The sequence below is a fragment of the Grampus griseus genome (genome assembly GCF_964374135.1).
Source record: "Grampus griseus genome assembly, chromosome: 3".
Lineage (NCBI taxonomy): Eukaryota > Metazoa > Chordata > Mammalia > Artiodactyla > Delphinidae > Grampus > Grampus griseus.
Window position 1 is genome coordinate 21,929,064 of NC_139019.1, and position 24,222 is coordinate 21,953,285.

Below are 24,222 nucleotides of genomic sequence, written 5' to 3' on the forward strand. Positions count from 1 at the left end.
TCAAGCTATCTAGTTTGTGTAAATTTGTCATGGTAGTCTTGGGAAACTAACATAGCTATAAAATGTTTAGCCTCAATAATTTTGGAGGAATTCACGTTAAAATTATTAATGAGGGCTTCCCTGGTGGCGCAGTGGTTGAGAGTCTGTCTGCTGATGCAGGGGACACGGGTTCGTGCCCCGGTCCGGGAAGATCCCACATGCCGTGGAGCGGCTGGGCCCGTGAGCCATGGCCGCTGGGCCTGCGCGTCCGGAGCCTGTGCTCCACAACGGGAGAGGCCACAACAGTGAGAAGCCCACGTACCGCCAAAAAAAAAAAAAAAAATTATTATGAGATTTTACATATTGGTAGATAGTATTTAAAATTTAGTGTTGCCCAATAAATGAGCAATTATACACATTTGGTGGAAGTTATTACTAGGTATATAACATATTCTGAGCACTATTTGGAAGCATTGATGAGTATTTATAGATAAAATTTATTTCTTCTTTGAGGATTTCATCAAAGAAAAATGATTCCAGGTAGTATACAACTATACATGTATTATAATGTTCACTGTAGTGCTGTCTGCTAGAGTAACATTTTGTTGGTAAACCAAATTTCCATTAATAAATGGGTATTTGAATAAGCTAACTAATGTGTAGCTATGCTCTGAAAAGTAAGCAGCAAATTAAAAATAATCGAACTGAGAATATGCCCATTACTTGTTACGAAGTGAAAAAAGGAAAACAATTTTTTTTTTTTTTTTTTTTGCGGTATGTGGGCCTCTCACTGCTGTGGCCTCTCCCGTTGCGGAGCACAGGTTCCGGATGCGTAGGCTCAGCGGCCATGGCTCACGGGCCTAGCCACTCCGCGGCATGTGGGATCTTCCCGGACCGGGGCAGGAATCCTTGTCCCCTGCATTGGCAGGCAGACTCTCAACCACTGCGCCACCAGGGAAGCCCAGGAAAACAATTTTTAATCCAAATAACTGTGTAATGATTCTTTGCTGGTGAAAAGAAAATAAAAACTTCATTTGTATTTCTGTGTATGTAAGTGGAATGTGGTATGTACCTCTTTCTTAGTCTGCTTGAGCTGCCATAACAAAACACCATATACTGAATGGCTTAAATAGCAGAAATTTATTTTCTCACAATTCTGGAGGTTGGAAGACCGAGATCAGTGTATCAGCATAGTGGGCTTCTAGTGAGAGGTCTCTTCCTGGCTTTCAGACAGCTTCCTTCTTGCTACATCTTCACATAGCCTTTCCTTTGATCGTGTGTATGACAATAGAGGGTGATCTCTCTGGTGTCTCTTCTTTAACGGACACTAATACTGTCAGATCAGAGCCCCACTTTATGACCTCATTTAACCTTAATTCCTTCCTTATAGACCCCCATCTTCAGATGATACAGCCACACTGGGGGATAGGGCTTCAACATATGAATTCTGAGGGGGCAGAAATATTCAGTTCATTATAATCTCTACTGGAATAGAAGAAAGACTATATTTCACTTTATTTTCTATATTAAAAGAACATGATAGAATTATATATGATTCTTACCATCTACCTACTTTTTCCTCAAGGAAATATCTAAATAACTCGTTAAAATTTCTTTCAATAACATTTATGTAGTTTGTATTTGTAAAATACAGTATTTGTATTTGTAAAATACTGTAGTAGTGTAAAAAATGAACATATTCTGCATTTTCTTAAAATTACTTTAGAGATACCTGAAATATTACTTTATATGAGGACTTTTTAACTCTTGTACACTCTTTTTTATCTCACTAATATTAAAGTCAAAAAATCAGAAACAAAATATAACTTGTCTCAAACCAAAATGTCCTGATTGAGCAACTCAAAGTAGCAAAATGTAATCAACAAGACAATTATTATGATTTCCTTTATATTAACACAATTTTATTTTCATACTTCATGTTTTATTTAATAATGTATGTTCATTCTATTTATGATTATAGCTCAGTATCAGTATGATTATGAATCCAGGTAGGAAATTTTTATATATGTGATATTCATTATGTACCTAGTCTATAAATTAAAGCATATATTATAATTTTTCCTATTATATCATAGATTATAAAATATTTAAAAAATCATCTTTTTAAGATTATTGTGATTTTTTTGGTAAGGAGAGATAAACAAGTGACGAGGAAGACTGACAATAGTTTGCATGAAAAAAAATGTGCAAGTAAATTAATGTAGTGTCATCTGCCTTTGTGAAGAGAAAATTTTTTTTTAAGTTTATAATAACTTACCTGCCCAGGTTTTGCATTTTCACAGACAAATGTTTCATAGTACATGGCAAGCTCTGGAGCATGGTCATTTATATCCAGAATTCTGATGAAAACAGGAATGCGGCTACTTTGTTTTGAGTTATCTGCAATGAGAACATGTGTAAGATTTCAGTCTCATTTACAGAGTAGTAGTGATATTGCTTGCCCCGTTTGTAACTTAGCAACAGATCATTTCTGGGGTGTTCACTTCTTGATTGAATTGCTGATGGATATCTCAGCTTTCTTACACGGTTCAGATGAAGAGCATGACAGAAAGAGGAGAATATAATTGAGAGTGAATATTATTTGTAAGAGATAATTTTCTTAGACTGATTAATTATTTTTATAAGGTTAGATTATATTTTTATCCTACAGTGAGATGTAAAAGAAAATCAAGTTTAAAATAAAATGAATATTTGATAATCATTAAAATAATTTAAAAATCCAACACATTCTAAATCATTTCTCTCAGCTCTTGCTGAGAGAATTAATTCAGCAAGAGTGGAAATTCATTCCACTCAAGTAAAAGAGTCTAGTTAATGCTATTATTTTACTATTTTGGTGAAAAATAATGTGTTCAGGTGGATGTATTTCCAACTTACTTATCTCTGTGGCTGTAATGGTGATGTTATGCCAAGGGGTTGACTCCCGGTCAAGAGGCTTCAAAGTGAAAATAGAACCATTTTCTGAGTGAATACTGAAAATCCGGTCCATATCCGAATGCCGATCAACAGAGTATCTAGCAGAAAAGAGACTCATAATTCCAGGCATTGTTTTAAAATTATTAATTCATCTACCATTTCTTAAAATTATAGGCAGTTCACATGATGGTCTGATAAATATGACAAGTAAAATACCGATAATTTTCTTGAATTTTTATTTAATGTAATTGTCATTTAGATAATTTGATGTAGTTGGCTGTTTTCATTATTACTATTCTATGATATGTGTACTTCAGAGTCCTTAGTTATACTCATGAATCCTTGTGGCAGCTTTTAAGTGAGTTTTTAATTGTCACTTGATTAATTTATCCTATCATAGACCTATTGCAGTGCTTGAGACATATTAAAGTCATATTAAAGTTGATAGAGTCAATTGCATTGGATAAATTGAAATTATGTTGAAAATAACACATAAAAACATATGTCCACAGAGTCCTTAATAAGTGAATATGCAGAGGCTGTTGTAAAATACATGGCTCTTGAATGGTTCTCTATTCAAAGATCATTTCAGCTGAAGCAAAGGTCTTCCTCCAATCTCTCCCTTTAGCCTTTTCCAAATAAAAACTGAAATGACAAAGAACCACAGATGTACTAGCTACCATTTTTGCATGTTTGAGATTTCTGCTGCTGAGTGTTTAATTGAGCCATGTAGGAATCTAATTGTGTCTCAAACATTAATGTTCATATGAGTCACATGGGGATCTTGGTAAAAACAGATTCTGATTCAGTAAGTCTAGTGTGGGAACTGTTATTCTGCATTCCTAAAAACTCTTAGGTGAATCCCATGTTGTAAAGTCCATAGATAAGGCTTTGTATAGCAAGGTTAAGACCATGGGATAAACTGGTTAGAATAAGGACAGCCAAAGGAGCAACAATGACAAGAGAACTAACACACTAATCAGCATCTGGTGGCATCCTCATTTTTCTAGGTTTCTATTAAAGACACTTAGCAAATGAACTCCCTTTTAATCTGGTGAATTAGGGAATTAACAACTCCCATTATAAATCCATAATATATCCACTATCAGGCACTGACTTTCACAAAAAATAGACATTTAGGTTTCTAAACATTGTGAAACATTGGCAATTTTTAAAATATTGGATAAAAGTACATTTATCTAAATTCGATGATTTCTTTGGGTTATTTTAATAAAGAACATGTGACTTAGTCCATTATTATAAGGACTGTGCTTAACTTAAGGGATCCGTTAGTAAACTCAGATTTCAAAAATTTTAACAACGTAATATAGTATATGATGGTGCTTACCTAATTTACTTTCTGCTAAATTTTGTAAAATTATTGTTTCAAACTCAAAAATACTGCTTCAAAGTGAGTATTTGGGCATGTGGAAAATATACATATTACATGTATATATATATTAGATTTCATCTCAAAGATAAAATAGCTAAAATCTTAGCATAGTTGGTCTCAGATTTCTTCCTGTACCTCACTCCCAAAATAAGAAACCAGGACATTCACCTTGTTATCCTTTGGAAGTGTTGTGCAGTGTACAATAGAGCTACGTGGAAATGGTAGTATTCCCTTATTTTTGCAATAATTATGATTGTAATTTTTCTACATGGTTGCTATAAAAAGAATTTGGGGATTTAGAAAAAAAAACTCATGTGACATATGGTCGCTGCCCAAGATTAACTATCCTTCTGGGGTGGGAAATCCTAAGTAAATAGAGAAAAATTTTAAACCTAAATATAAAAATAATTATATAAAAATGCATAGTAGTGTATATATTTCCTAGAAGCAAAAGTTATGTTGAGTTTTTACTAAGCATTCATTGTCAGACAAGGATCTGAGAAAGTTCTTATTTTTTAAAATACTCATTGATGTACTAAGATCAAGAATAAAAGTCATATGAAATTTTCTTTTTAATTTTTATTGCTTAAATAGTGCTAAGACAAAAGATAATAGAGTGTTTCCTATGTCTACGTTTCAATCCTCCTACAATTTAGTTCCTAATGTGGCCTGAGAAACATTGGAACATTTAAATATTAAACATTGGAACATTTAAAAATGGGTTTTTTTTCCTGAAGTACTTACACCAAATTCTGCTTATGAATACAAACAATCCTAAAAGGAACACAAAGAAAGCAAATAAAAGAGCATAACCACATAACCACATCTATGTGTTGAATGAATCTCAATTCATAATATTCACCTGTATATATTTATCTCCATTATTGGAAAGGTCAGTCGTTAACCATTATCTGCTTATCGCTGAATAGATCTTGGATTCCTTCCTATCACTTGCATCAAAGATCAGAAGTAAATTAAAAATCGCTTTTTACCCATTTCTACATGCCCTAGAGATTAGCATGGAGATTTCTATGATTGAGGAATAGTTAACAATTCTAACATTATACAAATCTAGCTTTGGCTCACTTTGAGCTTATGTGGGATCAAAATAGGTCTGTGTTTCTGGCTGCCCTACTCTTAGGTTCAACCTTGAAAAGCACTGTTTTCAAGTTAATAATTCATGAAGGAGAGTCACTTTGATGATTTTTAAATAGTTCACTTTAACATTAACACTGCAAACTTCCAGATCTGTATTTATAAATTTGCCCCACTTCAAATGATGTCTTGCAGTTTTTCAAAGCCCAGAGATAATTTTCATTTATTTATCAGCCAGTGCTCTATTTTCAACACAGAATAGGATGTTCTGGTTTACCTATTAATAATAAGTACACTGGATTACAACAAATGACCAAAAAGAGCCTGTTGAACACATAACGCGAGACAAAACTGTCTCTATATCCCAGCAGATGGCTTATTAAAACAATACTTTATTGATCTCATTATATTGAATTTATAGCAATAAGTTTTAAAAAAGATCATTGACATAATTTTTTGAATGAATATGTTTTGCAGAAACAGGAGCCAATCACATAGGCAGCAAAAATAACAAGATAAAAAGATCACAAGTGAGCTGACACTGTGGAAGCTGAACTCTGGTTCTAGTTTGTTTGTTTTTTAAGCTCTACAATTAAGAATTAAACACATAGCAGATCCCTATATTTTCACCTACTACAAAAAAACATGTAAATTAAATTACACCAGAACAAATCAGTAATATGTAGGAATACATCAAAGATAGTATTCCTTTTCCTTTCCTGAATTCCAGGTACATCTTCCACTAAGTCAATATAATTAGGCTATGAGTTTGCTCATTCCTTTCCAGGTACTGCTTTCCAGAAATGTGTTTTCTAGCTACAAACTATGAAACCTTCCTTGAGAATGGCTATACTGCTTCAACAAATAGTTCAAACCTTTATTTTTTTCCAAATATTATTGACATGATTTTAAAATTACTATTATTTTACTCTAATAAAATCAAGCAAATATTAAAGAAGTACTGGTATATATGAAGGCACTTATTCCAGTTTATGGTGGAATCATGTACATTTTATGGTGACATAACTAAATTTCTCACCAGCAAGCTTGTTTTGTATTTACTTCTCTATTTGACTGTGGTAGAACTGATTTCTTCTAAAATTCGTTGAACCTTTAAATATGTTGAGCATAAAATTGGTGTGAAATGAGACAACATGTTCTTTCAGAACCTGTAAAGCTATAATCAACCCTATAACTTAGGAAATCCATGATTACTAATGAGGTGAAGTGGAGCTGACAACAGCTGCTAATTGTAACCATCATCTTATGTTGCAAGTGGCAGATGTATTTCAGAAAATATGTTTGTTGAACAGATTTACTGGTGGGTGAGAATTACTTCCCAAACTGTCCCTGGAAAATGTTCCATGATGTTTATCATAGCCTATTTCTGCTCTGGGGATCAGTCATCCTTCTAAATGCTATCAGAGCAAATGAAAGAGTTAAATATTATAATGTTGTCTCCTTGTTGAATTATTGCTGTTTTTTCACACTATAATTGAATATCTAAAGCTTTTTTTTTGCATACATTTTTATGCTAACAGGAGTCAGTCTAATGTTATATTTTCAGGCATGGCCTTATATTTTGTCAGACTTGACAGTATAATTTTAGGAACATAATTTCAGATTCATTTGTTCTCCAAATATTTTTCTTCCCTTTGTCATAATTCTTGAGATTTTACAGGTAAAACTACTGCTCATTGTTTTTTCAAGACTTGAGTACCCTATAAAAAGTAAATATTTTTGGAAGAGCTATGGACTTAAAAAGGTATTAGCCACTTCTATATACCATAAAACAAGGTTGCAAGTTTTACTATCAGTCTCTGCTCAAGAAATTTTTCTCCTAAAATTGTATCATGAGGAAATTGTCAGATATATATCTCCAGACAATCTAAATTTTCATCAGTGATGCATTACCTACATGATAGTATGTTATCTATACAATAGAAGTTTATCAAGAACTGTAATGACATTAGCAAATATTCACAATTAGTAAAATACATAAACCCATATATATTATATAAGCTCTACTTAATTAAAAAAATAGGAGATTGATAAACTGTTTAAAAGATGAAGTACTTGATGGAAGTAGAATAAATAGCACTGGAGTATCTACTGAGGGGAGAATTATAGATGTCTTATTTGCTACAAAATTACCTATGCAATCCATTTTTTTCTAAAATGAATGGCTACAATTATATTATCAAAAACATGTTCAAAATGATATTTTGAATGTCCTCTTCAAATATAAAATGACAGGGGCTGGATTTACCACACACACACACACACACACACACACACACCCTGCCAAAACCCACTAAAATCCAAATAAAAAATATATATGAAACAATTATTTTTGAAGCATTGGATACCAGGAGACAGAGAGGGTAATTCCTGAGAAAAGAGGAAGAAATAAGGTGATCCTCAAAACTGGCTGCTGCCTGGGAGGGTTTCTAAACAATAATGCAGGAAGTGGGAGCCCAGATGGAGCCTGTCAATCCCTTGAATTCAGGAGATAATGCTGAGAGTCCAGGGAGACCAAGGTGGGTAGAATTTGCTGGGCAGAGGACTTCATAGGATAGAGCTTCACAGAGAGAGAGCCACAGGAATATTAAGAGGATCCTGCTCAACTCTTCAGCTGAGTGCTAATCAGAGCATGCATGAGAGCAGATAAAATGAAACCATAGATGTAACCAATTATAAGGGCCAGAGGGAGCACAATTGAACTGGCATGTGTCTGGAAATAATTCCCATCAGCCAAAGTAGAAAACTCATAACTCATGGGGCTTTGGTAGAATTTCAGAACTGTCTTACTTGATTTATGGGGCAAAATTAGATCTAGACAAAGGGCTGCTAAAGCAAGGGCCAAAAGGTTTAAGCTGTTTCAAGTAACTTAGCCACACATCTGAACACAGATCAATAGTATTTATAGAAATGAAAAGCTATCACACAGTTAACACAGCATAAACACAATACTTGTCAGGCAATCAAAAATCACAGGTAAGCAAAAATGGGAAATGTGACTGCAAAGAAAAATCTGTCAATTGAAACTAACCCAGAAATGACACGGTTGACAGAATTAGCTGACAGTGGTATTTAAAAAGTTATTTAAAATGCATTCTCTATATTTAACTAGAGGAAAGGTTAAGGAAATAATATAGGTAGATAGATAGATATAGATATATATCTTCCATAGAACTTCTAGAGGAGAAACTACAGTCTGTGAGTTGAAAATTATACTCTGATGGAATTAAAGCAGGTTAGATATTGCAGGAAAAAAAAATAGTAAACTTGAAGGTGAATGGGAAATATTTTAAATAATTAAGGTGGGGGGATTAAAAATTAGAGCACCAGTGAGCTGTGTTGCACTTTCAAGACACCTAACAATTAAATGATCTAAAAGAGAGGAGGGTAGGGTAAAATTATTGAAGAAAGAGTGGTTGAAAAGTTTTCCAAGTTTGAGAAAACTCATAAACTCACAGATCCAAAAAGCTTAATAAACTTCAAGTACAAAATATATGAAGCATGTTATAGAAAATCACATTGTAATCAAATTGCTTAAAACCAGTGACAAAATTTAAATGGGAACAACTAAGTTACAAAGAGAAAAAATAAACATAAAGGCAGTGAAAAATCTTTACTATAGAGCTAGGTAAAAAAAAAAAAAAAACTACCCTCAATCTAAAATTCTATACCCAGCAAAAAAAAAAAAAAAAAACAAAGAAATGAAAGAGTGATAACATAAAAAAAGGAAATAAAAAGGAATGCAAAATAAAATACAGTATTAATCCAAAGAAAGCAGAAAATAAGAAAGATGAAACAAAGATTGAGCAATAAGAAAACAAATAGCAAGATGATAAATTAGACCTAATAGTATCAATAGTCACATTAAATATACATGGTCTAAACATCACAATTAAAAGGAACAGAATGTTACATTGTGCAATAAAGCAAAACACAGCTATATGATTCTATAAGGAACATATTTTAAATACAAAAGCAGAAATTGACTAATAGCATCATACTTAATAATGAAAAACTAATTTCTTCCTAAGGCAAGGAGGAAGGAAAGGACTTCTCTTCTTATCACTTCTATTTAGCATTGTCCTGGACATTCTTGCCAGTGCAATAAAGCAACAAAAAATATAAAATATGTTCTTGATATATAGACATAAAACCACAAAACATGGCTGAAAAAACCCTCCATGAGTGGAGAAATGCACATTGTATATGGATTAATATATTCAATATCATTAAGTTATTATCAATTCTGCCAACATTGATCAATGGACTCAACACAATCCCAATGAAAATTTCAGGAGACTCTTTTATAGCACTTGATATATGAAAATGTAAAGGGCCTAGAATTACCAAGCAACTTCAGGTAGAAAAAAAAAAAAGTTAAATGATGAATACTACCTAATTTACAGACTTTTTAAATAAAGCTATACAACAGTATGCCATTTTTGTAAACATAGATAAATATATAATTGGAATAGAAGAGACAGTCCAGAGTTAGTTTCATACTTATATAAACAATTGAGTTTTGACAAATGTACAAAGTTTATTCAGTGAAAAGTATAGTCTTTTCAACCAATGGTGCAGGAAACATATAGGAAACTAACCATATACAAAAAAGAAAAAAAACCTTTGATCCATAACTCACACCATATAAAAATTAACTTAAAATGAATCATAGATATAAATATGACTAAAAGCAATAAATCTCCTACATGAAAAAAAACAGAATGAGAATTTTGAGATTAGGCAGATGCTTCCTATATAAGACACTAAAAGCTTCATCCATAAATTTAAAAGTTAATAAACTGGATTTTACTAAAATTGAGAATTTTTGCTTTTTGAAAGTCACTTTAAGGAAATGGATATACAATCCACTGACTTGGGGAGAATATATTTGCAAATCATATATCTGATAAAGGACTTGTATCCAGTGTGTGTGTGTTTGTGTGTGTTTGTGTGTGTTTGTGTGTGTGTGTGTGTGTGTGTCTTCAAATCAATAACAAAGACATAACCCAGTAAAATTTAGGCAAATTTTGAATAGACACTTCATCAAAAAACATATATTGGTGACATATAAACATATGAAAAAAATTCTCAACATCATTAGCCATAAAGGTAATGGAGATATTATTATACATCTATTAGAATGGCTAAAATTAAAATAGTTGACAGTACCAAGGGTTGGTGAGGATGTAGAGAAATTGGAACCATCACACATGCTGATAGGAATTTAAAATTGTATAACCATTTTAAAAGTTAGACATATAACCACCACATGTTCCAGTCATAACCCTCCTAGATATTTACTCTAGAAAAGTGAATGCATGTAACTATACAAATACTGATACACAAGTATTTGTATGTGTACTTATATACAAATGTGTGTAAATGTATTATAATATCCAAGTATTTGAAACAACTCAAAATATCAATGAATAAGTACAGATAAGCAATGAACAGATAAGCAAATTGTGGTATTTCCACACTTTGGAATACTATTCAGCAATTAGAAAATTAAACTATTAATGTACACAACAATACGGAAAATCTCAAGATAGTTATGCTAAATGAAAGAAGTTGGACAGAAGAGAATAAATACTGTATGATTTCATTTGTATAAAGTCAAGAAAATCCAATCAAATTTAATCTATATTGCCATAAAGTAGTTCATTGTTTGCCTGGGAACAGGGTTTGGTTCCAGGATGTTTGGGAGGGAAGTATTACAAAGGGGAATTAGGAAACTTTGGGGGACGATTTTGGGGATGTTTTAATAGGTGTACTAACATGCTTCACCCACCAGTGGGCTGGTACTTGCCCTGGGACCAGCCTCATCAGCCAGTGGGCAGGCACAAGCCCCAGGACCCCCTGGGCCCCATCCCTACCCCACAGAAGGCTGGCACCAACTCTGGGGCCCCTGGTCCCTGAAACCAGAGACTCCAAGACCCAGCTCTGCCACTAGTGCCCAGAACTAGCCACAGTACCCAACATCACCCACTTGTGGGCAGACACCAGTCCAGGGATCCCCTGGGACCTCGCCCTGTCCAACAACAGGCTGACATGAAATTCAGGATCCCTGGCCCCACAATCACCCCAGTCACCAGCTCTGCCCACCTGTGGGCCAGTAATAGCCCCAGGATATCTGGGGCCCCAGAGCCAGCTACCATGTCACCCTGCCCCTTGAGACCCAGCAGCCTGCAGCCTCCACACAAGGCAGAGCCTGGTAACCAACTAGACCTGGGGCCAGCCACTCCTACCAGACCATCTGCAATACTCAATCTGCCTCAACAGAAGAACCATGCAGGCCACATGAGGGCACCCCTAGAGGATATAGCTCTGGTGACTAGAGGGGAGTGCACTGCTGGAGCACATGGGATATCTACTACAAAAGGTCACTTCCAGGGTCAGGAAATGTAACCAACCTACCAAATACATAGAAATAAAAACAGCAGATTAGGCAAAATGAGGTGACAGAGCAATATGTTCCAAATGAAGGAACAAGATAATACCCCACAAGAAGGAGTAAGTGAAGTGGAGAGAAACAATCAACACAATAAAGAGTTCAAGGTAATGATCATAAAAATGTTCAAAGAACTTGGGAGAAGATTGGATGAACAAAGTGACAAGTTAGAAGATTTTAACAAAGAGTTAAGAAAATATAAAGAAGAACCAAAATACATGTGGAATACAATAACTGAAATAAAAAATAGACCAGAATGAATCAACAGATTAGATGATACAGTAGAACACATCAGCAAGCTGGAAGAAGACAGAGTAGTGGAAATCACTGAAGCTGAACAACAAAAAGAAAAAAAATAATAAAAATAAAGGAGGACAACTTAAGAGACCTCTAGTACAACATTAAGCATACTAAGATTCACATTTTGAGGTCCAGAAGGAGAAGAGAGAGAAAGGGGCAGAGAACATATTTGAAGACATTACAGCAGAAAACTTCCCTAACCTGAGAAAGGGAACAGGCATTCAGGCCAAGAAGCAGAGTCCAAAACAGGATCAACCCAAAGAGGACCACACCAAGATACATTATAACTAAATTACAAAAATTAAAGATAAAGAGAGAATATTAAAAGCAGCAAGGAAAAAGCCACAAATTATGTACAAGGGAATTCCCATGAGGCTATCAGTCAGCTTTTCAGCAGTTACTATACAGGCCAGAAGGGAGTGACACAGTATATTTAAAGTGATGAAAAGGGTAAAACCTACAAGCAATAATACTCTCCCGGGCAAGGTTTCATTCAGATTTGATGGAGATATCAAAAGTTTTACAGACAAGCCAAATCTAAAGAGTTCAGCACCACCAAACCAAATTTAAAGAAAAAGGATTTCTCTGAGTAGAAAAGAAAAGCAGAACTAGAAATAGAAAATTACAAAAGGAAAAATCTCTTTTGTAAAGATAAGTATACAGTAAAGGTGGTAAATCAACGATGTATGAAGCTAGTAGGAAGGTTAAAAGACCAAAGCGGTAAAATCATCTATATATATATAATAAATAACTAAGGGATACACAAAACAAAAAGATGTAAAATATGATGTCAAAACAGTAAATGTGGAGTGGGGCTGGGGAGTAAAAAATGCAGGGTTGTTAAAGTTTGAGTTTAAGAGATCTGAAACTTAAAATAATCATATATATATGGATGGCTATATATAAACCTCATGGTAACAACCTCACGGTAACTCTCAACAAACAAAAGTTCAGGACCAGATGTCTTCACAGATGAATTCTATCGAACATTTATAGAAGAGTTATTACCTATCCTTCTCAAATTATTCCAAAAATTTAAAGAAGAATGAATAATTGCGAACTCATACCAAGAGGCCAGCATCATCCTGATACCACTCAAGCATCTATAGCGGATACATACATGCAAATGGAAAGGAATCCAAGCAAAACACTAAAGGCAGCCATCAAATCAAAAGGGAGAAGAGAAAACGAAGAAGATAGGAACAAAAAAGAACTATAAAACCACCCCTAAACAATGAACAAAATGGCAGTAGGTACTTACCTCTCAGCAATTACTTTAAATGTAAATGGACTAAGTGAAAAAAACATAACGACCCAAAACCTTTGGGATACAGCAAAAACAGATCTAAGAGGGAGGTTTATAGCAAGAAAAGCCTATCTCAGGAAACAAGAAAAACCTCAAAGAAACAACCTAACTTTACATCTAAAGGAACTAGGAAAAGAAGAAAAAATAAAATCCAAAGTTAGTAGAAGGAAAGCAGTTATAAAGATAAGAGCAGAAATAAATGAAATAGAGACCAAAAAAAAAAAAAAAAAAAAAACCACAATAGGAAAGATCAATAAAACTAGGAGCTGGTTCTTGGTAAAGATAAACAAAATTGATAAACTTTTAGCCAGACACTTTAAGAAGAAAGAGAGAGGGCCCAAATTAACAAAATCAGAAATGAAAAAAGAGAAGTTACAACCTACATCACAGAAATACAAAGGATCATAAGAGATTATTATGAACAATTATACACCAAGAAAATGGACAACCTAGAAGAAATGGACAAATTCTTAGAAATGTGCAACCTCCCAAGATTGAACCAGGAAGAAATAGAAAATTATTATTTTATTACCAGTAATAAAATTGAATCAGTAATTTAAAAAAAAATCCCAACAAACAAAAATCCAGGACCAGATATTTTCTCAGATGAATGCTACCAAACATTTATAGAAGAGTTAACACCAACCTCTCAAACTATATTCCAAAAAATTAAAAGGATAAGAGGTCAGCATCATCCTGATACCAAAACCAGATGAAGATAACACAAAAAAATTACAAGCCTATACCACTGATGAACAAAGATGCAAGAATCCATAACAAAATGATAGCAAAATGAATTCAACAATACATTAAAAGGTTCATACCCCATGATCAAATGGGGTTTATCCCAGGGAAGAAAGGATGGTTCAGTATTTGCAAATCAATGTGATATACCACATTAACAAATTGAAGAATAAAAATCATATGATCTTTCAATAGATGCAGAAAAAGCTTTTGACAAAATTCAACATTCATTTATATAAGAAAAAAACTCTCCACAAAGTGGGTGTAGATGGACTATACCTCAACATAAAGAAGGCCATATATTACAAGCCCACAGCTAAAATCATACTCAGTGTTGAAAAGCTGAAAGAGTTTCTCTAAAATCAGTAACAAGACCTGGATACACACTTTCACCACTTTTATTCAACATAGTTTTGGAAGTCCTAGCCACAGCAGTCAGACAAGAAAAAGAAATAAAAGTCATCCAGATTAGAAAGGAAGAATAAAAACTGTCACTGTTTGCAGATGACATGATACTACACTTAGAAAATCCTAAAGATGCCACCAAAAAAATACTAGAACTCATCAATAATTTGGTAAAGTTGGAAGATACAAAATTATTGATAATATACAGAAATCTGTTGTATTTCTAGACACTAAAAATGAACTATCAGAAAGAGAAATTAAGAAGACAATACCATTTACAATCACATCAAAAAGAATAAAATACGTAGGAATAAATCTAAAGAGGTTAAGGACCTGTACTTGCTAAACTATGCAACACTGATGAAAGAAATTGAAGAATACACAAACAGATGGAAAGATATACCATGTTCATGGATTATAAGAATCAGTTCTGTGTATAATGTATATAAAATATCCATATTCCCTAAGGCAACCTACAGAATCAATACAATCTCTATCAAAATACCAAAGTGATTTCTCACAGAGCTAGAAGAAATATTCTAAAATTTGTATGAAACATGAAAGACCCTGAATAGCCAAAACAATCTTGAGAAAGAAGAACAAAGCTGGAGGTATCATGAGCTCTGATTTCAAACTATACTACAAAGCTACAGCAATCAAAACAGTATGGTACTCGTACAAAAACAGGCACATAAATCATTGAAACAGAATAGAGAGCCCAGAAGTGAACCTGCACTTACATGGGCAATCTACCACAAAGGAGGCAAAAATATACAATGGAGAAAAGATAGTCTCTTCAATGAGTGGTTGTGGGAAAACTGGATGGATACATTTAGAAGAATCAAACTGGACTACTTTTACACACCATGCATAAAAATAAATTCAAAATGGATTAAAGACTTAAATGTAAGAACTGCAACCATAAAAGTTCTAAAAGAAAACATGGGCAATAAGCTCTTTGACATTGGTCTTAGTAATATTTTTTGGATATATCTACTCAAGCAAGGGAAACAAAAGCAAAAATAAATAAATGGGACTTAATCAAACTAAAAAGTTTTTGACCAGTGAAAGAAACAATCAACAAAATGAAATGGCTGCCTACTGAATGGAAGAAGATATCTGCAAATGATAGATCCAGTAAGTGGTTAATAGCCAAAATAGATCCAATAAGTGGTTAATAGCCAAAATATACAAAAACCAAACAACCTGTTTAAAAGATGGGCAGAGGTTCTGAATAGACGTGTTTTCAAAGACATGTAGATGGTGAACAGGCACATGAAAAGATGCTCAACATCACTCATCATCAGGGAAATGCAAATCAAAACCACAGTGAGATATCACCTCGCAACTGTCATAATGCTATTGTCAAAAAACAACAAACAACAAAGGTTGACAGGATGTGTACAAAAGGGAACTCTCATGCACTGTTGGTGGGAATATAAATTGGCGCAGCCAATGTGGGAAACAGTGTGGAGATTCATCAAAACTATTAAAACCAAACTACCATATGATCCAGCAGTTCCACCTGGATATTTATCCAAAGAAAAAGAAAACACTCATTAGAAAAGATATATGCACCCCTACGTTTATTGCAGCATTGTTTACAATATCCAAGATATGGAAGCAACCTAAGTTCCCAGTGGTAAATGAATGGATAAAGAAGATGTGGTATATATGCATATATACACAATGGAATATTACTTAGCCATCAAAAGAATGAAATTATGCCATTTGTGACAGCATGGATGGATCTAGAGTAAATAAAATAAGTCAGACAGAGAAAGACACATACTGTATGATTTTGCTTGTATGTGAAATGTAAAAAGCAAAACAAATGATCAAACATAACAAAACAGAAACAGTTATAGATACAGAGAACAGATAATTTCCAGAGAGGAAGGTATAGGGGAGGAAAGAAGTAGGTGAGGGAGATTAAGAGGTACAAACTTCTACTTAGCAAATAAATGAGCCATAGGTATGAAATGTATAGTGTGGGGAATATAGTTAATAACTATGTAATACCTTTGTAAGGTGGCAGATGGTAGCTAGACTTATCGTGGTGATCATTTTGAAATGTATAGACATTTTGAATTACTGTGTTGCTCAACGGGAAAAAACATAGTGTTGTAAGAAAATTATACTTCAAAAACAAACTCATAAAGATCATATTTGTGGTTACCAGAGGTGGGGCTAGGTGGAGGGAGAATTGGATGAAGGCAGCCAAAAGGTACAAATTTTCAGTTATATGTAAGTACTAGTGATATTGATATAATACACAACATGATAAATATAATTAACACTGCTGTATGTTATATATAGGTGTTGTTAAAGAGAAAATCCTAAGTGTTCTCTTCAGAAGGAAAAAAAAATTCTGTTTCTTTAACTTTGTATCTATATGAGATGATAGATGCTCACTAAACTTATTGCGTTAATCATTTCATGATGTATGCACATCAAATCGTTATGCTGTACACCTTAAACTTTTACAGTGCTATATGTCAATTATATCTCAATAAAGCTGGAAGGAAAAAAAAGAAATTGCCTATTGTGGGAAATGGAAAAAATGATGAAAAACTAGACCAAATTCTCAGGGACAAAAGCCATATTTTGCTTTTTGTATAATTTTGTCCTTGAGGCTTTGCTTTGTACCACTGAGGTCGGTCAAAGCAGTTTATGAATGTGAAACAATATTAATTATCTCTAATTAATAATTTGGTCAGTAAGAAAGCAAAATATATCTGCTAAAGATATATTGGCTGTGCATTCAGATCATCAGTAGTTTAAACCTCAGTCTGCTAATTATTTGTTCAGTGTCCTTAGTAAAGTTCCTTGAACTCTTTGCATCTCAATTTATGGTTTTTAAAATGTAGGTGTACTTGTCAATTCCAAACTGCCAATCTATCCCTCCTCCTCCCCCTTCCCCCCTGTTTAACCATAAGTTCGTTCTCTAAGGCTGTGAGCCTGACTACTGTATTTAAAATTAGATAATCAATAAGGACCTACTGTACAGCACAGGAAACTTGGCTGAGTGTTCTGTAATAACCAAAATGGGAAAAGAATTTGAAAAAATAATAGATACATAAATATGTCTAACTGAATCACTTTGCTGTGCAACTGAAACTAACACATTGTTAATCAACTTTGCTCCAATATAAAATAAAACTTTTAAAAAATGTAGGTGATAACAGTTATACTCACCTTATAATGTTGTGATGAGGTTTAAATGATCTAATAAATGTAAAGCTCTTTGGATAGTCTCCAGCTCATAGCAAGGGCTCAATAAATGATAACAATTATTTTATAGAGGAAAGGATAGGCAAAATATTTGTCTCATGTCATGAATCTGGTGCCACAATTGAAGTAGAAAAGACATTGACTACTATTTTTTGAAAATTGCAAAATCTATCAAGAACAGATACTTACTGAGCATTTATAGCTATTGGTATGGACATTCCCTTATCCATTTTTAATATAAGTGGTTATTTATTTCTACTGCAATATTGCAAAGAACACACACAAAAAATGCACATATAAGAGTTGCCAAAACCAATCGGCCACACTCAATTTCAGTAAAAAATAAACAAACATTTTGGATATAAAAGTGCTGGAACATATGTGTAGACCACTGGAAAACTAGATTACTTATTCATTTCATTTTAGGAGTTTTGTTTTATATAATATGAAAATTTTAAATTAATCCATTTCATGTATGCTGATACAAAAGTGTCAGTAAAATAATCTTTTATGCATTGGTATCATTATGTCATGTTTTTAAATTAATAACAATACACAAAATATATAATTTAAACCTGAACATTTATTTAAAAGAGAAAGTTAAGTCAATTCTATTCTAATTAACCTAAAACTAACCAAATATTTCAAGCTAAACTCTGAGTACTAACTACAGATTAAAATTTCACAAACTTTCTTTATTTTAAAAATATATTAATTGACCAACAAATTAAATATAAATTAGGGCATATTTAGTTCAACAAACGTTGCTTTGTAAATTAACATGAATAGTTATTACATCTTAAACTAAATTTAATACTTATAAACTCAGTATTGTGCTCACTGATTTTCTGTGTGATGGTATGACATGAATTCCAGGAAATCTGGGCATTCCCAATAAATATTTAACCATTTATTTTCCTTAATTAAAAATTAAATTTGATCAAAAAATTTATTGAAATATAGTTTATTTACTACAATATTGTGTTAGTTTTAGGTATACAGCAAAATGATTCAGTTATATATACATATAAATATATATATATATTTTTTTACATTCCCTTCCATTACAGGTTATTACAAGATATTTAGTACAGTTCCATATGCTATACAGTCGGTCCTTGTTGGATAAAAAATTAAATTTTAAACAAAGCATAATTTTAGGTATTTTACTAGCTACACATTAACAGACAATATATTATTTGTCTGTCTCTTTTGTCTTCATCAACATACCTACCCATCTTCATCCACCCATCCTATTCATCCATTTATGTCACAACTATATTTATATTCTCCTTAAGCATAGTTTCTGGCATATTTGAAAACTTTTAAATGGTTAATACAATATTCAAATTTTGGGAAAGTATTACACTATTCTGCAGTATACTATACCAATTTTTAATAGTTTTACTGTTCTCAAATATCACTCATTTTACCAATTCTCTGTTTTATTAATGGAATATAATTGATATTTTGCTTCTCAAGAATTTTGATGTAAAATGTGCCTAGGGACTATTTTCAAAAGACGTTTTTCATCAGTTTTCAAGGTATCTCTTAAGCTTTTCTAGAAGAACTTCTTTTCAAATGTATTTGTTTAGATATCTTATTATTTGAACTATGATTTATCAAAGAAGGGCAATGAGACAAGAATTACATCAATAACTAAGGGATTAGAATCATGGACACTGGAGCCAGACAGCCTGAACCTCAAACCCAGCTTTGCCAGTGACTAATTATTTGGCAAGTTATTTAAATATTCAGTACCTTAGTCTTATCATTTACAAAAGATATAATAACAGGAGCTACCTTGTAATATGTGATAAGAGTCAAATGAACTAATATATCCAGAGCACTTAGAAGACTGCCCAGCTAAAAGTCTGTGCTATGGAAGTGTTTGGTTGTATTACTGTACTTGATCATACATGGTACATTTTTTTTTCACACAGCTTATAAATAGTGAGGTTACATTTTTCTTCAAACTTAAGTTTTCTCAAAATACTTACTTTATTAAATTGTTCATGGCATCTGGGTCATATGCTGTAACCTGTCCAATGATGCTGCCTTCCTTTACATCTTCATCTACTTCTATCAAGTAAAAAATTTTACTGAACACAGGAGGCTCATCCGTATCTTCCACAGATATTTTGACCACAGCTGTGTCTTTGAAAGGTCCCAGGTACAGGAATCGTGGATCAGGGTGAGTGTTACTTGCATCCACTTTTAAAGTGTACAGCATTTTGTTTTCATAATCTAAATTCTGAAGTTAAATAAAATAAGAAAAATTAGTATAATATAGCAGACATAAAAATGGAAGACAATTTCAAAATTTAATAACCACCTCTCTTAATAGTCCCAGTAATTCTGGTTAAATAACTTTCCCAATTATTGCTTCATGGGTATAACAAATAAATTAGGAAATTTTTTTTGCCTTACACATTTATAAGGAGTAATTCAATATAATAGTATACACATTAAGATTGATTCACACTTAGTAATGCATTTTACATTTTGGTAGTCATAGGTAAATGAAGTATTATCTAGTAAATACATAGGCTATTTATTACTATATTATTATTATTAAAGTTATAAAAATTTTAAATCAGCAGAAACATAAAATTGAGATTTAACAAACCATTCACATAAGTTGCTTCCTTAAGTCCTACAGTTCTAAAACTGTTTTAAAAAGAAAAAAAATTATTAATCTGACCACTGTGGAAAAAAAGATGTGAATGAAAGCAGGGAAATTAGGGTGATATAAAGTAATCAGTATTTAGCTTGATTATTCTGTGTAACACTTTATAATGTTCTCCTCCACTGCTTTAAAAATCAAGCATCTTCAGGCTTCATCTATTTTAATAAACCATCACACTTAACAATTTAAATATTTTAAACAGTGAATGAAATAATACCATGGAGAAATATAAAACAAAGACTTTTGAGAGTATCTAAAACTTGTTTGACTGTTGTCTACTATAAGCACAAGCTGTTGAGGTTTTATATCAGTTTTTAAGTGTCAATGATAAAGATGCTTAACTTATTTGAAGTGAAATCGCAACTATTCCCACTTATATGAAGGATAGAAGCATGTAAAGGATGGGAAAAATAAATTCTAGGCTTTTCTTCCTTGAAAACAAAAATAAACTATAAAGCACTCAATGAGGAAATGAAGACAGCAAGAAGAAACCTGTTTGACAGTTATAATCCCTTCCTGTGTATCCTTGTCAGTGATGACATCAAACACGTCTGCTCCGTCTCCTTCAGCAATGCTGTATTCCATCTCAGCATTTTCCCCCACATCAGGGTCATTGGCTTTTATCCTTCCAAGATGAGTTCCAAGAGGTACAGACTCAGGAGAATAAAATTGATACGTACCTGAAAATTAAATCAAAGCTGTTTCATCTTTAGATAACAAAAATCTTTCATTTCCTCTGCCTTTTTTACTTAAATAAATTAATTTCAAATTCGAGTTTTTCATCATATTGAATTGTAAGCCATCAAAAATTATAGATTTATTAAGTTAGAAAAACAATTTATAAAGGCAGAGTACTCTCATTTTGTAAATGAGAAATATATGTTCCAGAAAAATTAAGTGAATGTCTCAAGGTTATTTAGATAATAGATGGTAGTCCTGATATTAGAATCCAGAACTTTTGACTTAAGAGGGCAAGGACAACAATTATTTACTGCTTATCTGAAGCATTCAACATTGTCATTACACATCTTTACTTATACTAAATGATTTAGAACATGCATTATTCTTATATTCTAACTCAGGGATAGAAAAAAAGAAATCCACACACAGCAAGTTCGTTCTTTCTTTCTTTTTTTGCTTGTTAATGTCTTTAAGTGGGATATGAATGTTTCTGTCTCCTGCAGTTTCAGCCATTACATTGTCCTGTTCATGAAAACATTTTAGTTTGTGAGAATTTATTTAAGAGATAATAGGAAAATATCACAAAAAATGTTAATGAAAGTTAGAAATGTTTTTAAACATTTTAATGTATGTTGAAATCTATATAAGGCCAAAGGCCCTCTATGTTAGTTTATTTAATTCTAACATTAGTCCTTATAGAATGAAGGCAGGTGTATTATCCTCAGATAAGGCTCAAGGAAATCATCCTTTAAAGCTGGGAAAAGCAGAAGGCAAAACTAAGTCTCCCTGACTTCAAAGTCTGTTCTCTTTCCAATTTGCTTGGTGGTTAAGAAGAGGGACTTCTAAATCCAACTGCCCTGGATTTGAATTTTCATCACTAGGCAAGTTAGTTAAATTCTCTAACCCTTAATTTACACATCTATAAAATAGAGATGATGATAGCTATTAACTCATAGGTTTGTTATGAAGATTCCATGAAATGACGTCTTTAACATGCTTAGCCCAGTTCTTAGTTCAAGAACATTTTTACTATTACTATTAGAGTTCCAAACCTTCTGCTGAGATTATAATAGATCATAAAATTATAGAGTGGCAAGTCATTTGAGAATTCATCACATCATACTTTTTCAGTTTATGTTTAAGGAACCTGAATGCAAAGTTTAGATTTATGTTAATTAGTCTTATTATTTATATTCTCAGCAAAGTTTATTTTTTAATATTTGTCATTTGTACATGTCCACCATCTAGAGCTGTATCATCAAGTACTTCAAATTTGATTAGCTTGAAAAAAATGCTTTACTGTATTGGAATCAATGTTATAAATTGAAATTTCAGGGCCCTTAACAGAACATTTCAAGATAGGACTTCTTATAATTTTATTTGCTGCAACATAGAAATATTTTCAGCAGAGAATTAGTCTGTTTTTGTAGGACCTCATGGCTTGCAAAGAATCCATGGTTTAACATAGAAATCGTGACAACTGAAAGGCTATTAACTGATTTAATCATCACAGGTAGGTAGGTAACAGATACCAGAAAACTCTAACATATCTCAGGTGCCATCACAACCAAGTTATTTCATGAGATTATGGGCCAATAAGAAAGAAAAATGTGGCTAATTAAACTAACTTGCATTGATTTTAATATAGTATCTGATTTCAGAGATGTTAAAACATCAACAAACCTGTGTTTTAGAATTGATTAAATAAGGGATTATAATTCTTACATACAAACAAGAGAACTGAGGCAAGACAAGTGATAGACAGGGATTTGCAGCCTGGTGGTCAAACTTGAGAGTCCACACTCATAACCAGGAAATAGATGAGAAAAAGAACTAGATGATCATAGGAAATGTTGGGAAAGGTAGTCCGGAAAATTTTATAACTCTTCAAAAGGTAGAAGAAGATAATTAAAGTTGCCAAAAAGAACCTCATTTCCTTGTTTTCTCCATTACCTACTCAATGATGAAATGATCCTAGTCACTGTTAATAAATTTGTGGGAAATTGTGATATTCTGTGGGAGGAGGGGTTGTGGATTCATCTTTATCCATAAACTAGTAGTGAAACTACTAGTAAAAGTATTAAACTGTTCATAGTGTGTTTGAGAAACTTTCCACATGGTATCACTGAAACCTCTCTTACTCTGGGGAAATCGAGGAGGATTGTTGTTGACGTCTGTCAGAGTGATGTTCACTGTGGTGGTTCCAGAAAGGCCTCCCATCTGGCCACCCATGTCTTTGGCTTGTATAACCACTTGGTACTGCTCTCTATTTTCTCTGCTCATGTCTGGTAATGCAGTTTTTATTATGCCTTTTGGAAAAAATAGACAAATATTTTGCAGTTCAATCATTGTGTTTTAAAATTAAGCCATGCAAGATCCATTTTACAGACATTAATCAGAACAAACAGATGATAAGATGTCAGTGTACCTAGATAAGTCTTTCAATCCATACGTAACCAATTTAACATAATTCACGGAACAGAAAAAAATTCTTCCATGGGCTGTTGTTCAGGAAAAAATTTTTGCTAGATCAATTTAATTATCCTTTTGGCTAGAAAAGCTAACTTTAGTCAGAAGTCTTTAGATGAATAAGCTTAATTTTGATGATTGTCACATTGTTTTTGGTTTTGAGTATTTCCTAAGACATGTAATGTGTTGAATCCCTGTGAAATTTTGTATTTAATGTAATAAATTTAAACTCAATAAATACTAGTCTAGGGCTTCCCTGGTGGCGCAGTGGTTGAGAGTCCGCCTGCCGATGCAGGGGACACGGGTTCGTGCCCCGGTCCAGGAAGATCCCACATGCCGCGGAGCGGCTGAGCCAGTGAGCCATGGCCGCTGAGCCTGTGCGTCCGGAGCCTGTGCTCCGCAACGGGAGAGGCCACGACAGTGAGAGGCCCGTGTACGGTAAAAAACAAACAAACAAAAAAAAAACACAAAAAACTCTAGGTGATTTAAATAAATACTAGTCTAAAGGGCTAAGG

At 33.1% G+C, this 24,222-nt stretch overlaps 1 protein-coding gene across 1 annotated transcript in view; it reads right to left on the bottom strand.

Moving 5' to 3' along the window:
* CDH9 (cadherin 9) overlaps positions 1-24,222 on the bottom strand; it is a gene marked incomplete at both ends in the record, with an annotated part of 79,056 nt that overhangs the window by 7,059 nt on the left and 47,775 nt on the right. The window contains 5 exons of the mRNA XM_082650979.1: positions 2,258-2,379; positions 2,878-3,014; positions 19,869-20,122; positions 21,050-21,237; positions 23,380-23,547. Of these exons, the coding sequence (XP_082507105.1) occupies positions 2,258-2,379; positions 2,878-3,014; positions 19,869-20,122; positions 21,050-21,237; positions 23,380-23,547 (869 nt within the window). The remainder of the gene's footprint in view (positions 1-2,257; positions 2,380-2,877; positions 3,015-19,868; positions 20,123-21,049; positions 21,238-23,379; positions 23,548-24,222) is intronic.